We start from the raw sequence: 13,122 nt of genomic DNA, 5'->3' as shown, positions 1-13,122 counted from the left end.
CTCTTTCTGATATTTTGGCAAAGAGCCACAATCGCCCCTGTGCAGCTGGGCGGAAGACAAAGTAGGACGGAGGCTTGCAGAGGGACAGGATCAAGGCCTGAAGAAGCCATTGATTTACTTTCAGATTTTAAAAAATGCTCTCTCCGAACCTCGTGAAGCGGCACGACTGACAACCAAATATTAATAAACGGCACTTTGCTGGGACGGCATTCCTGGAAGATATCTCGAGGATATTGGTCGAGTATCAGTGTTCAGCTTGTCTCAACGGTAGAGGCGGGAGGGGTCTAGTCTGGCTATCCCCTTCCCAAGGCATTCTTCATTAATACGCCACACTTGGCACAATCTGGTCCATTCCAAAGACAAACTGAATCTGCGGAAGTATTTTTACAATGCCCAGTGATATGTCACCTCTGGCAGGGATGATTTAGCAAAGTCCATCTGAGGCAGGAAAATCATCCCCACTTCCCTGTAATCTAGTGATGGATTTTTTTTAACATGAGCCTCCCTGCAGTGTGCTACTGTTAAAATATTTATCTTCGTTAATAACAATGGTCTCAAAAGCCTTGTTTAATTCAGCTTTGAAATTTTACCTTAATGCACAAGGATTTGTGCTGTCTAATAAATACACACCACAGACTTTGCGTGCACTGTGCATTCAGTGGACTCTGCATTGTCCCCAGGTCACTGTAGTTTAAGATCAAGTCACTCATTGCTGGCCCCATTCAGTGTCTGATGTAATGCTTAGGAGGCTGGAACCCCAAGATATTTTCAAACATTTGTTATAAGCTCCTTTACTTGGCCAGTTTAATATAATGCCAGAATCTGCATCCACAACCAAGCCGCATATTGCAGACAGGGCTTTACCCATTCATAAAACTGGGTGCACTGTCACTCACATAAAGATTTCATTATTCCAGAGTGCCAGAAAATAATCATATTTCCAATTATTTTATATTAGAATCCAAATACATATTTTAGCAATGTCAGAATTAAGATAAAATACGTGCATTAAGATATGAAACAAGCAGAAAATGTTGTGCATACAGTGCATACGCAATCTGTATATATAACAATGCCCAGAAAAACTGTCAGTCAGTGGTAGCATTTCATTTAAATATGGGCCACTCAAAGTTTTACAAGTTCTTGGCCCCCCTTTTTGGCTGTTACTGTTCTGTAGTTCTTGCCCAATTGTGCACTGATTTCACTGTTGATACATTTTAGGCTGGTCTTGCTGTGTAATGTATGAAAAGTTCATAAATGAACGATCAAAGTCTTCCTTGAACTATGAGGTAAATGACTGTAAAGTATTCGTGTGTGCTTGACTCAAGATATTAAAGAAAATGTGGATGTGTCTCTGTGATAAAGTTATAATTAAAAACATTAATTATTTTAGCATGCACCTTTTTCTGTGTAGGCGTAGACTGAAAAGGTGCTGAGCGCTTGAAAATCCCACTGATTTCAGATGGAATTTGCAGGTACTCAGCAAACTCTGGGGATTCAGCCCTTATATACTTGATTCTGCATGAACCTCCCCACACTTTTAAAGAGTAGATAGATGAGGAAGCAACAGGAGCTGTTCAGCATATCAGCTTTAATGGGCAATGTTTGCAGGAGGGCACTTGCTTAGAGACTTGTTCACACCAGGCTACCCCTCTTCCTTCCCCCAACCCCCCACATACAGTTATTACCCTACAGAAACTCCTCACACGGGTCAGAAGAAGAGAGGCGCTGAAGACAATGGCAGTTGCGAGTACTCAATATCTCGCAGGATTAGGCTGGGACATTCCCCTCTGGTGTTATGTGGAACCGGTGATCTGCTAGGTCACTCCAATCCTTATCTCTGGGAACCAGGCTTACCCTGCTCTGCTGCGAGAACCCCCTGCACAGCCTCTAGCATGTAAGCTGCTCCTTGGATTGTGCAACCAAATGCCACTAGCCAATATCTCCAGTCCCAGACACAACCCTAGGAACCTCCATCTTGCAGTGACCAGTTATGCCCACTGGACACTGCAAGCTTATAGGAGTTCGTCAATTTAACAAAGAAATTGATATGCACCAGGCTTGTTATCCCAAGGGGAGTGTCTGTAGATGTAGGTGGAAGAAAGAGGAAGAGCATAGCAAACATCTGTCTCTTTTATCATGTCCTTTCTTCCCTCTTTGCTTTGCACACCCCCTCTTCAGAGTCAGGTGAGCATTACCTCATCGCAGTCCCAAGGAAGGAAGTGGGGTGACTCACTGGACAGTCCAACAGATCCTTTGTGGTTGCCTAGGCCAGTGTCCTTTGTTCCCATGAGGCTGGGCTGGGTTCGTCCCATACGTGCCCCGATGAGGTGTGAACTGCCCCTTTGCTCTAGAGAGTCTTTCCCGGAGCTTGCTTTAAGCCATGAATACACATTCCCAGCCTCAAACTATATACATGAAATTACAACCTATAACAACAAACATTACTATAACATTATTATAACAATGCTCAGTGCATCATGAGCCTTCCGAAGACACCCAACATGACAAACTTTGCATTAGATACCACACAAACCTAATATAAGGATGAACATGGGGGTGGCTGGGTGCTCCCCCAACGTACAGAATGTCACATAGGCCCATAGATTATTTTAAATGGTGGAATCTGGAAATTTCAAATGTTAAGAAACTTTTTTTTCCAGCTGAATTGGCTCGCATCAAACTGGTACATGCTGAGGTTTTGGCATGTTAGATGCTGACCATTTGGCCACAGGACAGAGAATCAAACAGGGATAACAAAGGATGCTTATCACTCTGTTTTCCATATTGTTTTCCATAACCATCTTGTGATGAGATGTTGAGGTTATGATCTAATTCACTGTTAAATCACAGGCATGGTCTGAAAAATCAGCAACAGCTGATAGAATGATCAGGAATATCACACTGCGAAGGTATTGCCTAATTAAAGAGCTAACACAGAATCTGCACAGAGAAAAGAGTCACTATGTCTGGATTTTTTTTTCTTGATTCAGACAAAAGACTGGTCTAGATCAGGGGTTTTTGACTTGTTTCTTTCTGAGTTCCCCCCACCTCCCGCTATAAAAACTCCACAGCCCATCTGTGCCACAACAACTGGTTTTCTGCATACAAAAGGCTGGGCCAGTGTTAGGGGGTAGCAAGAAGGGCAGTTGCCCAGGGCCCCACACCACCCAGGGTCTTGTGAAGCTAATTTGCTCAGGTTTCAGCTTCAGCCCTGGGTCGGGGGGCTTGGAACCCCAGGCTTCAGCTTTCTGCCCTGGGCCACAGCAAATTTAATGCCAACCTTGCTTGGTGGACCCCCTTAAACCTCAGGGGCTCCTAGTGGGCCCTAGACCCCTAGTTGAGAACCACTGGTCTAGAAAGCTAGATCCAAGGAAGGCTAGGGAGAATACTAAACCATCAGGCAGCGGGAACAGGAGTCAACCAGTGGACAGGAACAAAAGTGAATCACTGACTAGAAAAGAGGGGGAGAGGCAGGGGATGAGAGAGAGTGAGAGAAGCAGAGATCAAACTAGGGGACACATGGGAGCCAGATGTGGAGTGAGAACAGGGAAGTTCAGCTCAGAAGGCCAAGTAGGGACATGGCTGATCTCATGCTAAGATTCATTGATCTCTACACAACCTGTACAATTAGCCCGTTCTGTTCAATAGAATTTCTGCCTCCCCAGCAATGTTGCGCGTAAACTTCGACTCTGACATGGCTTTGCAATTTACATTTATTTATTCCCTCTCCATTCTCCCTGTTGAATTAACAGACTGTATTTAAGCTAAATCAGAGTTGGCGAAGGTTTGGGGAGTTATTGCTCCCATCTGTTCTGAGGGGAAGTAAATGATCTTTCTGCCTATAGAGGAGGAGATCAGAGTTGAGCATCTAGACCTAATTCCAGCTTGGAGTCTCAGTCAAGGGGTCATTTCCTAGAAATGAATGTTAGCAATCTGGCTGCAGTCAGATCAGAGCATGTCCAAAGCCCAGTGACTGTGGATCAGAGTTTAAAGTGAAAAGGCAACAGACCCAGGAAAGGTCTTTAAAATACCAAGAAAGAAGTGTTTAAAAATTACATGCTCTCAGAAGTCAACTGATCGATTTCCTTTGCAAACTCTCATAGAAAAATTCTGCCATCCTTTGGAATTAATTACAAAACCTTTCCGAGCTAAGTAATCAGAGAAGTGAAAAAAATCAAGCTTTTAATGGAGCTGTGTTTCAGCCTAAATCCTGTTTATGATCTAAACTATGAAACCGTTCTCAAGCAACTCTATAACAGTGCTTTGCACTTTTATAGCATAGTCCCTAATATCAGAGGATCTCAACCCTCATGACAAACATCAGCGTAGTTTGGCCTCGACAACCTGCTGATATAGGAAAGTAACGTCCTCTCCAACAAGGAAGGATGGTCCAGTGGTTAAAGTACTAGGTTCAGTTCCCTGCTCTGACATAAACGTCTTGTGTGACTTTGTGCAAGTCACTAAGGAAAAGGAGACACACAAAGGCTGTCTATACAATAGGGATATTAGCACTTCCCTTCCTCACAGGGGTGTTTGTGAGGGGGGAAAGACATGAAAAGACTGGGAGGCAACCAGTTATGATGGTCCCAGGCGACGGGGACCATAGTGGCTGGATTTCTCCATAGATTTTACAGAGGAGGAAAATGAGGCAGGGAGAGATTAATGAATTTGCTCAAAGTTACTAAAGAAGGCTAGAATTAGAGCCCATGCCTCTCACTCCTGCACTTCCACCACAAGAATCATAAACCCGGGCCTGAAGCATGAGGCTACAACCCTGGTTTTACAAGACCCAGATTCAAATACCAGTAAGATTCCATGTTCCATCCATAACCATTGTTCAAGTCAAGACTGCATCACCTGGTCTGGATGTTTACACTGAGCACACCTCAGCCAGAGCCCTCGCTGTGTTGCCAGATTAGTCTCACCACGTTATTCATTCCTGTATGTTGGAAAATGGGTTTACCTTTCACCATTGTCTTACCAGTGACCTGCAAAGAAAAAACAAGTTGTGATTTGTCCTTGTCTTTACTTCTTTCTGGCCTGAAAGTTGCTGGGTGGGGTTTTTATTGGCATTGTCCAATCCCACATCCCACATCTCATCCTGGATCTCCTATCACTATCAGAACACTGACATGGCCAAATCTGAATGCCTTATTTTCCCTCCAAAGTACACAGCACTCCCTTCATTCTCTGTCTCTGTCACTGTTAACACCACTCCCTTCTCCTCTTGTCCACTCAGGCTCATAACTGAAGGATCCTCTTTGACTTTTCCCTCTCCTTTGTCCCATATATCTACACTGTATCCAAATCTTGCCTCTTCTTCCTCCATAAAATATCAAGGATTCAACCTTTTTCTGTGTCTCCATTCAGCTAAAAATCTCTTACAGGCCTCCTTATTTCCCTTCCCTGCCCAGCTAGTTTTGTAGGAAATAAGTCATATTTTATACAGTCAGTCACCACTAATATCAGCTCTGTTTTATGATGTCATATGCTCACATCACATATAGAACAATGTTAAAGGTTCTACATCATCCAACTAAAGAGAACTAGGGTATCTCAGAAGACCACCATGGAATATACAAGAATAAGCTGTTAGCGTGTGTGATGCACAGTCAATTTCAGTTTAGAAATCTCTTGTTGCCTCTGGCACCATGGATGATGCTGCAATCCTTAAAAAGAGAGGCTATGTCTTGGGAATCAATCTGGGAGAAGGGTCATACGCTAAAGTGAAATCTGCCTACTCTGATCGACTGAAATTCAACGTGGCCGTGAAGATAATCAACAAGAAAAAAGCTCCTCGTGACTTCCTGGAAAGATTTCTCCCCAGGGAAATAGAGATTTTGGCAAAAGTGAATCACCGTGCAATTGTCAAGACCTATGAGATTTTTGAGACGTCCGATGGCAAAGTCTACATCGTGATGGAGCTTGGCGTACAAGGAGACTTACTGGAGTTCATCAAGAGCAGAGGCGCCATCTCTGAGGACGTAGCTCGCAAGATGTTTCACCAGCTGTCTTCTGCCATCAAGTACTGCCATGATTTGGATGTAGTCCACAGGGACTTGAAATGTGAGAACCTTCTTCTAGACAAAGACTTTAATATCAAACTGTCAGACTTTGGCTTTTCCAGACGACTGACTCGAGATGAAAATGGCAAGCCTATTCTCAGTAAAACTTTCTGTGGTTCTGCTGCATATGCAGCCCCTGAAGTGTTACAGGGCATTCCCTATGAGCCTAAGGTTTATGATATATGGAGTCTGGGTGTCATTCTGTTTATAATGGTCTGTGGATCAATGCCATACGATGACTCAAACATTGGAAAAATGCTAAAGATTCAGAAAGAACACAGAGTGCACTTTCCCAAGTCCAAAAGCTTGACCGTTGAGTGCAAAGATCTTATTTACCGCATGCTGCAGCCAGACGTGGCTCGGAGGTTGCATATAGAGGAAGTTTTTAATCACATGTGGATGCAGACTCCAAAACCCAGAGTTCCTTTGGCAACTTCACCTGTAAAAGAGGGAGAGTGTTCTCAGAATCTCAGAGAGTTGAAGTCAGAGCATAGACAGGAAAAAGAACCCCTGGGGGAATCGAAGCCAAATAGACCAGATTACAAAACTGAGTTTAAAGCAGTGCCCAGATTGGAAGCACTACTGGAAACAGAGGCTGCTGTTCCCAAGGAAGAGCAAGCAGAAGTTAATGATCTTACAGATCAAATGCAAAGAACAGGGATCAAAAGTGATGATGATTAAAGGATAGCCATGGGTAGTATTTTATCTAGCACCCAAAGGACTAATTGACAAGACTTTGAAGTGAAGAGTGTGAAAAGGGACCAAAGCAGACAGACGTAAAAACCAATTTTATGAATTCTTTTAGATCTCTATATTGGTAGCGACATGGCTGAACAATCCATCAATAAATCGCTACATTCATAATAAAAGTGTAAATGTAAGGAAAGGAGTATTTTTTTCTCCTAGCCAGATCCAGCTGTAGAATGGTGTCGACACTGCTACAATGCATGGCATCTTTTGCTACGTCTCCTGTCACTGTGAAGCTGTTATGAGATCTGTCATCATTTTGATGTTTGGGAACTCACTGAGCTGTAGCCAGCCTCTGACAGCCTGCTCCCTGAAGCAGTGGAACAAAAAGCGATTGTCTCCTTCCATTAATCGTATCTTTGAGCTGGTTCTCAGGGCCAATTCCTTAATTCATCTGAAAATGCACAGTTGTACTTGGAAAGACCTCAGGCTCCTAAGCAAGTCAGCATTGCCAGATCTCCCCACATGGATGAATTCAGGCTTAACAAGACCTGGGTCCACCAAAACACTGTGGGGCTCCAACTGTGTTTACATGGCTCCTATGCAGGCAGGGGCATAAAGGTACATTTTGACCCAGACTTGTGTCTCTCTGCTATAGCTACGCGAACCCTGCAGGGTTTCATTTTTGATGGTGTCCATCAAATCAGCTCTGTTGTTCAGTTCACAGGGGGTTGGAAGCAAAACACCCCCTGCATGTTCTGATGGAGGCTTGGCTTTGCAAAGACAAACTTCCCTCAGAATAGCCACTCCCTACCAAGCTCTGGAATGGCACCTGGTGGGCATCTCTTTCTTTCCACCTCTTTCTGTACTGGGAACTTCCCTCCTGCAGTTTGTGCCATCAGTGTAATGTAAGGGGGGAACCAAGGTCAAATTCTGCAATTTACAAAACAATTGCACAGGAGTTTCCATTTGGGCTGAAGAATCAAAGGTTACCTGGCCTATATGGACAGCAGCACAAGTAGCTGCAGCCTCCCTACCCCAACTCTGCCTGTTACTGACGGCAGGGCCGGTGCAACCCATTAGGTGTCCTAGGCGGTCACCTAGGGCACTGACATTTGGGGGGTGGCGACCGCGGCAGCCAGATGTTTGACCACTGCAGTCGTCGGCGATATTTCAGAGGTGGGACCTTCCGCCACCTAGGGCGCCAAAAAGGCTGCTGGAGCTCCTGACTGCTGGCCCTGACTGTCATACCAGGTCTATAGAACCAGCCAAGGGATTTTTATTGATTGATTTTGCAGAATTCCAACATTTATTTGGTCCTGAACGTCGGCCTCCTAATTGGAATTATTCTGCCAAGTTTCCTAGATCTGCGCAAAGCTGTTCGCATGCAAGGCTTGTCCCATAAAGCTGACTCGGTTAACTTGCACGTAAGGATGCAGCAAGTTTTGCTTCACACAGGATTTCACACGAGCCTAATTATTTTAATGTAATGGCACCTAAGGGGTTTCGTGGCAAAGTGGGTTAATGCTCTAATCTCATCTCTGGGGACCCAGCTGCCTAGCCTGATTACGGCAAGTGTAAAGAAGTCAGATGGGTTCACTGTCGGTTTGACTATCCACCCCACTGAAGCATTAAGACAAGGTCTCCTAGTACTGTACGGTGTGGATGTGGTTTTGTAGACAAAACTTGGGACCCTAGGGTCCCAAGCACACATTAAAAGGGCTGACATTGTTCCAGAGGGCAAAGCAATGGAGGTGAAACGTGGACAACATACTGTGCTAGATCACTGCCTCACTTTCATAAGAATGAAGAACTCCCCCAAGCCCTTAAAAGGAGTGTGAGATGAGGAGGAGTAGGAGGAAGGCAGCAAGTTAGAAGCACTGATGCCTTTTCAATGTCCAGAAGGACACATTAGAGATGGCAGTGATGTGCCCCCAGACTCCGGAACATAGGCCCACTACTGCTCTGTCCCTCCATTCTCTAGGGATCTTAGACATTCTTTTGTTTCTCAACAAACTAGGGAGGACTATGCCAGGGTTAGCCAGGACCTGCACTCAGTTTGGACTCTTGGCTCTTAAGTACTGTCATCCCTCATGCTGGTAACGTCTCCCTCTCACAAAAGCAGCTCACACTGTGCCAAAAACAACCATTCTAATGATCAGATCCTCTCTAGCGTTCCTTTAGCTTCCCCAGAGATCAACCTGATTGCAACCTACATAGTAATGTACATGGCGCTTTACATCTTCTGAGAACTTGTACAGACATTAATTCATTTGCACAACAACCCTGTGCAGCTGCAAAGCAAAATGACCTCCACTTTGCAGGTGGGTCAGCTGAGTCATGGAAACCTGAAGGTAATGACCCTAGTCACACAGCAAGTCAGTGGCAGAGGTGAGATTAGAAATCAGGTTTGCTCCTAGTCCCAAATACAAGACACTACCTCAAAATGCCTTCAGCTCCAGAGGCAGCCCATCACAGAACTAGTCTATTGAACAGATTTCTCTCTGGTTACCGAGCCTGGCTCTGTAGAAATGTTGGCACAGTTGGGGAACAGCATTCTGCTTCTCACTGACTCCCTTGTCATGTGTGATATTGACGACCACACCTTTATATAAATATAGATCTTATCTGGCCAATCCTCCAGCGAGCTGCTTCAGGCCTCTGTATCCCCCGGCTTTCTACACATCTTCACTGGAACATGTTTTACATCTACATGCAGCCCCTTGGCAGTCATCATTCAGGCAGTTGCTAATGGCCCTAGCTTAGTCAATGACTCCCAGCCCCTATTTCAGTTCCTCTGACATTGCAGCAGCCAACCATAGGGCTTTGCCTACCCTGTTTTGTGTCAGACACAGTGTGATCACTACCTGCCACTGTCTATTGGCTCCAGGCACTACCCTCATCTACGCCCTTTCAGCTATCACAGGCTCCTACTACTGCATTGTCAGAAGCTCTACAGAGACTAAGCTTTAGAAGATGAATGGTTACTTTGAGATGAACACAGACAAAACAGAACCGTTGCTGATGACCCCTTCCCAGCACAGCTGGTCACTATCTTCTCCTAAGAGATCTAATCTGTGTAATATTGGAGGCACCTGGGAGGCCGTATTGATCAGGCGGTAAAGAAATGATGGCTCATTACCTGTAACTGGAGTTCTTTGAGGTGGTCTTTACACATTCACACTCCTGGGAGGTGCTAGCGGGTCCAGTTCAGACATGGAACGTTTTCACAGCAATGGCCATTGGAATACTCATATGACGCTCCCCTCTCCATGCCTGAACGTTCGGAGGGCGAAGCTATAAAGGAGGTTAGGGATGGAGTCCTCTGATGCCTCAATATCTTCCACCCCTCCTCCAAGTCAAATTCTATGAGGACTTAAAGGAAGAGATGAAGATGGGTTGGGAGGGTGACTATGCAGAGTCTAGCTCCAAGAAGTCCAGATACAGGTAAGGCCAGCTCTACGCTACAGACCTATATCGGTATAACTGTGTCACTTGGGCTGAGAAAAATCCACACTGCTGAATGCCGTAGTTGTACCCAGCTCACCCCCGTCCCATGTAGACAGTACTAGGTCTCCAAATAGCTACCGCCTCTTGGGGAGGTGGATTAGCTATGGAGATGGTAGAAGCTCTCCTGTCAGCATAGGAGAGTCTACACTAAAGCGCTACAGCAGCGCTGTACCTGAACCTCTAAGTAACCTTCATTTCTTCAAGCGTCTGCTGCATATTCCCATTCCTGGGATGGTTTGGCAAACAGTATCCCATAACTGGAAGGTGAGATTCGGAGTCCTACTGACTAGGAGTTGAGGTAGTGCTCTACCAAACTGAGCAGCCGATGCAGATTCTAGCTCTAGGGAGTAGAGCTTTGTAAATGTACATACAGAGCTCCAAGCAACAACCCTACAGATTTCTGCAATAGAAATACATCTATACCATGCCATAATGGAGGTAGTCATTGCTCTGGTAGAGTGTGACCTAACACCTATGCAGGGTGGAGTAGATGCTAGTTTACACTTTCCGCAGTGCACTGACACTAGTGAACATCTGTGAAGCGACAGCATGACCTTTCCGTCTGCACGAGAAATAAAGAGACTGGAAAACTTACAAAATCCTTTACGTCTGTTTAAATGTGTTTGTCCAGTTTTAGAAATGTTATTCCATGAGATAAAATGAACAAGGACATGCTTATAATGTTGCGTCTAAAATATATTCTATTTGCTGTGGCATAAAAATGCTCTCAACTCTCGAAGAACACAGCTTTGACTCACCTATATGAGCATGAAATCGAGGGGGAAATACTGGCAGCTTTATCACTCAGTTAATGTGAAAGTCATATACCACTTGGGAGAGGAATCTAAGGTTTGGGTAGATCACCACCTTATCCTTGTGAAAGACGGTGAATGGAAACTCAGCCATGAAGGCACAGAGTTTACTCAGGGCCCTGGCAATTTGCAACTGTAATTCCAAGCACTTCCAATTAAAACACCTTTCTACCAATTGAATGTATCTTCTTTCCCTCCCTATCAGAAAGTCTGGAGGGTGATTGTCCTCCTCTGGATCTTTGGACAGCTACTGCCACAACCAGAGAGCTAAGGTAGCGTGCATGTGAATGAATGAAAGCCCTTTGTAGGATAAATGATATCACGTGTCAGTATTTTTTGATGTAGCCTGACATGATGAAAGAGTACACCACACTGCCTTCATAGGGTACAGTATTCCATGGAAGGGTAATCTTATTTTTGATGGAGAACCAGAATGGAAGGTTTCTTCCAGAGTGATCGGTGTCATCACCCTACAGTTCCAGAATTTATGGACAGAAAAGCATCCTCAGAAGGAGAGGAAGCCGAAGCAATCCCAACATTTGCAACTGGGGGAAGATTCAGCATCAAGTTCTGGCTCCAACTCTTGATATTCTTCCTGAGCTGCAGGCCACTCGTCTTCTTCTGACAGAGTGTGAGGGACTGTGATTGGAGAATGCTCCCTGAAAGCAAGTGACATTGACAGAGCTGGGAACCTTGAAACTTCTCTGGACCCCTAGTAGAGCAGGAATTCCTGCACTCCGAGAATGTGGATTAATTCTGTAGTGTCTAGGTGAGAGCTAATAGGACCTGCCAATCATAATAGATTGTTGAACTGTTGGCTGCATGATTAGTGTGAAGCTGAAGGGTCTGGTTTGGTGGAACACTGGGCCATATTCAACTGCAAGAGGAGTCTATATGAACAAGACAACCTGCATCTCACAATTCATGGGGTATAATCTTGGTTGGAGGCTAGCCAGAGCAGGCAGGAGGACATTAAACTAGCAACACACAGGGAGGGAGCTAAGAAGGCAAACGTAGTACAAACTCAAACACAGCTCGTCACGAACAAGTTGAACCTATGTGGCAAAGAAAATTGCGGAAAGAAGAAAATTTTCCAATTGCTTATATAGCAATGCTAGGTGGCCTGGGTGCCAAGCAAGAGGAACTGAAGTTCACAGCGATGTAAAGAAAATTGATCTATTTTGGCTTTCTTGAAACCTGGTTGGATAATTTCACAGGATTGGAATGTTAAAATTAGTGGTTACAAACTGCCTAGAAAGCGTAGAGGGGTAAGAGAGATGTACACTCCACATTAGAGACACCATCTCCAGTTTAGAGCTGTTGATAACTCAGAACTATAGGATCTTGAATGCTAACAAAGCCCAAGAGATAGTACTAGTGAGAGTCTGTCACAGACCACTGAATCAAACTAGAGAACAGGATGAGTGACTCCTTAAGCACCTGTCTGCAATGTGCGGAAAGAAAAATTGTGTTACGGGGCATGTCAGTTTGGGAGACATAGCCTGGAGGGCTGCTTAAGGCAGAAGTAAAACATCATATATAATTTTAAAACACAAAAAGGTATTGTGCCCAACATGAGGTAATTGTTTTGGACCTCTTTATGACTGAGCAAGATGAATTAATCACTAAAAGAAGTTGTTGGTTGCCTGGGAATGAGTGATCCTGACCTGATTACATTGAATACAGGCAAACAGAGGACAGTCCCAACCAGTAATAAATATATTTGGTGCTTCAGAATGGACAATTCCCAAATATGAGGAAAATTATGAGCAGAACTGATTGGGAGAAAGAAAATTAGACTGAAAAACATGAATGAAAATGAACTTCAGAACGTAAGAACAGTTATACTGGATCAGACCACAGGTCCATCTAGGTCCAGTATCCTGTCTTCCAACAGTGGCCAATGGCAGGTGCCCCAGAGGGAATGAACAGAATGGGTAATCAATCATGAACATCAAGAACAGAACAGTTAATCAATCATCAAATGATCCATACCCTGTCACCCATTCCCAGTTTCTGGCAAATGGAGGCTAGGGACACCATCC

General features: G+C 44.6%; 1 protein-coding gene across 1 annotated transcript; it reads left to right on the top strand.

Moving 5' to 3' along the window:
• Nucleotides 1–5,654: 5,654 nt before the first annotated feature.
• LOC116815916 (testis-specific serine/threonine-protein kinase 1-like) lies at nt 5,655–6,820 on the top strand. Its single transcript, XM_032764701.2, has one exon. It carries the CDS (start codon nt 5,655–5,657, stop codon nt 6,747–6,749), a length of 1,095 nt encoding a protein of 364 aa, XP_032620592.1. The 3' UTR covers nt 6,750–6,820.
• Nucleotides 6,821–13,122: the final 6,302 nt, after the last annotated feature.

Source organism: Chelonoidis abingdonii, chromosome 22 (assembly GCF_003597395.2).
Source record: "Chelonoidis abingdonii isolate Lonesome George chromosome 22, CheloAbing_2.0, whole genome shotgun sequence".
In the NCBI taxonomy this organism is placed as follows: Eukaryota; Metazoa; Chordata; order Testudines; family Testudinidae; genus Chelonoidis; species Chelonoidis abingdonii.
This window is presented reverse-complemented; position numbering and strand designations above follow the sequence as displayed.

Bases quoted from the DNA above. Each gene is read 5' to 3' on its own strand.
- LOC116815916 (XM_032764701.2), top strand. From the start codon at position 5,655: ATGGATGATGCTGCAATCCTTAAAAAGAGAGGCTATGTCTTGGGAATC.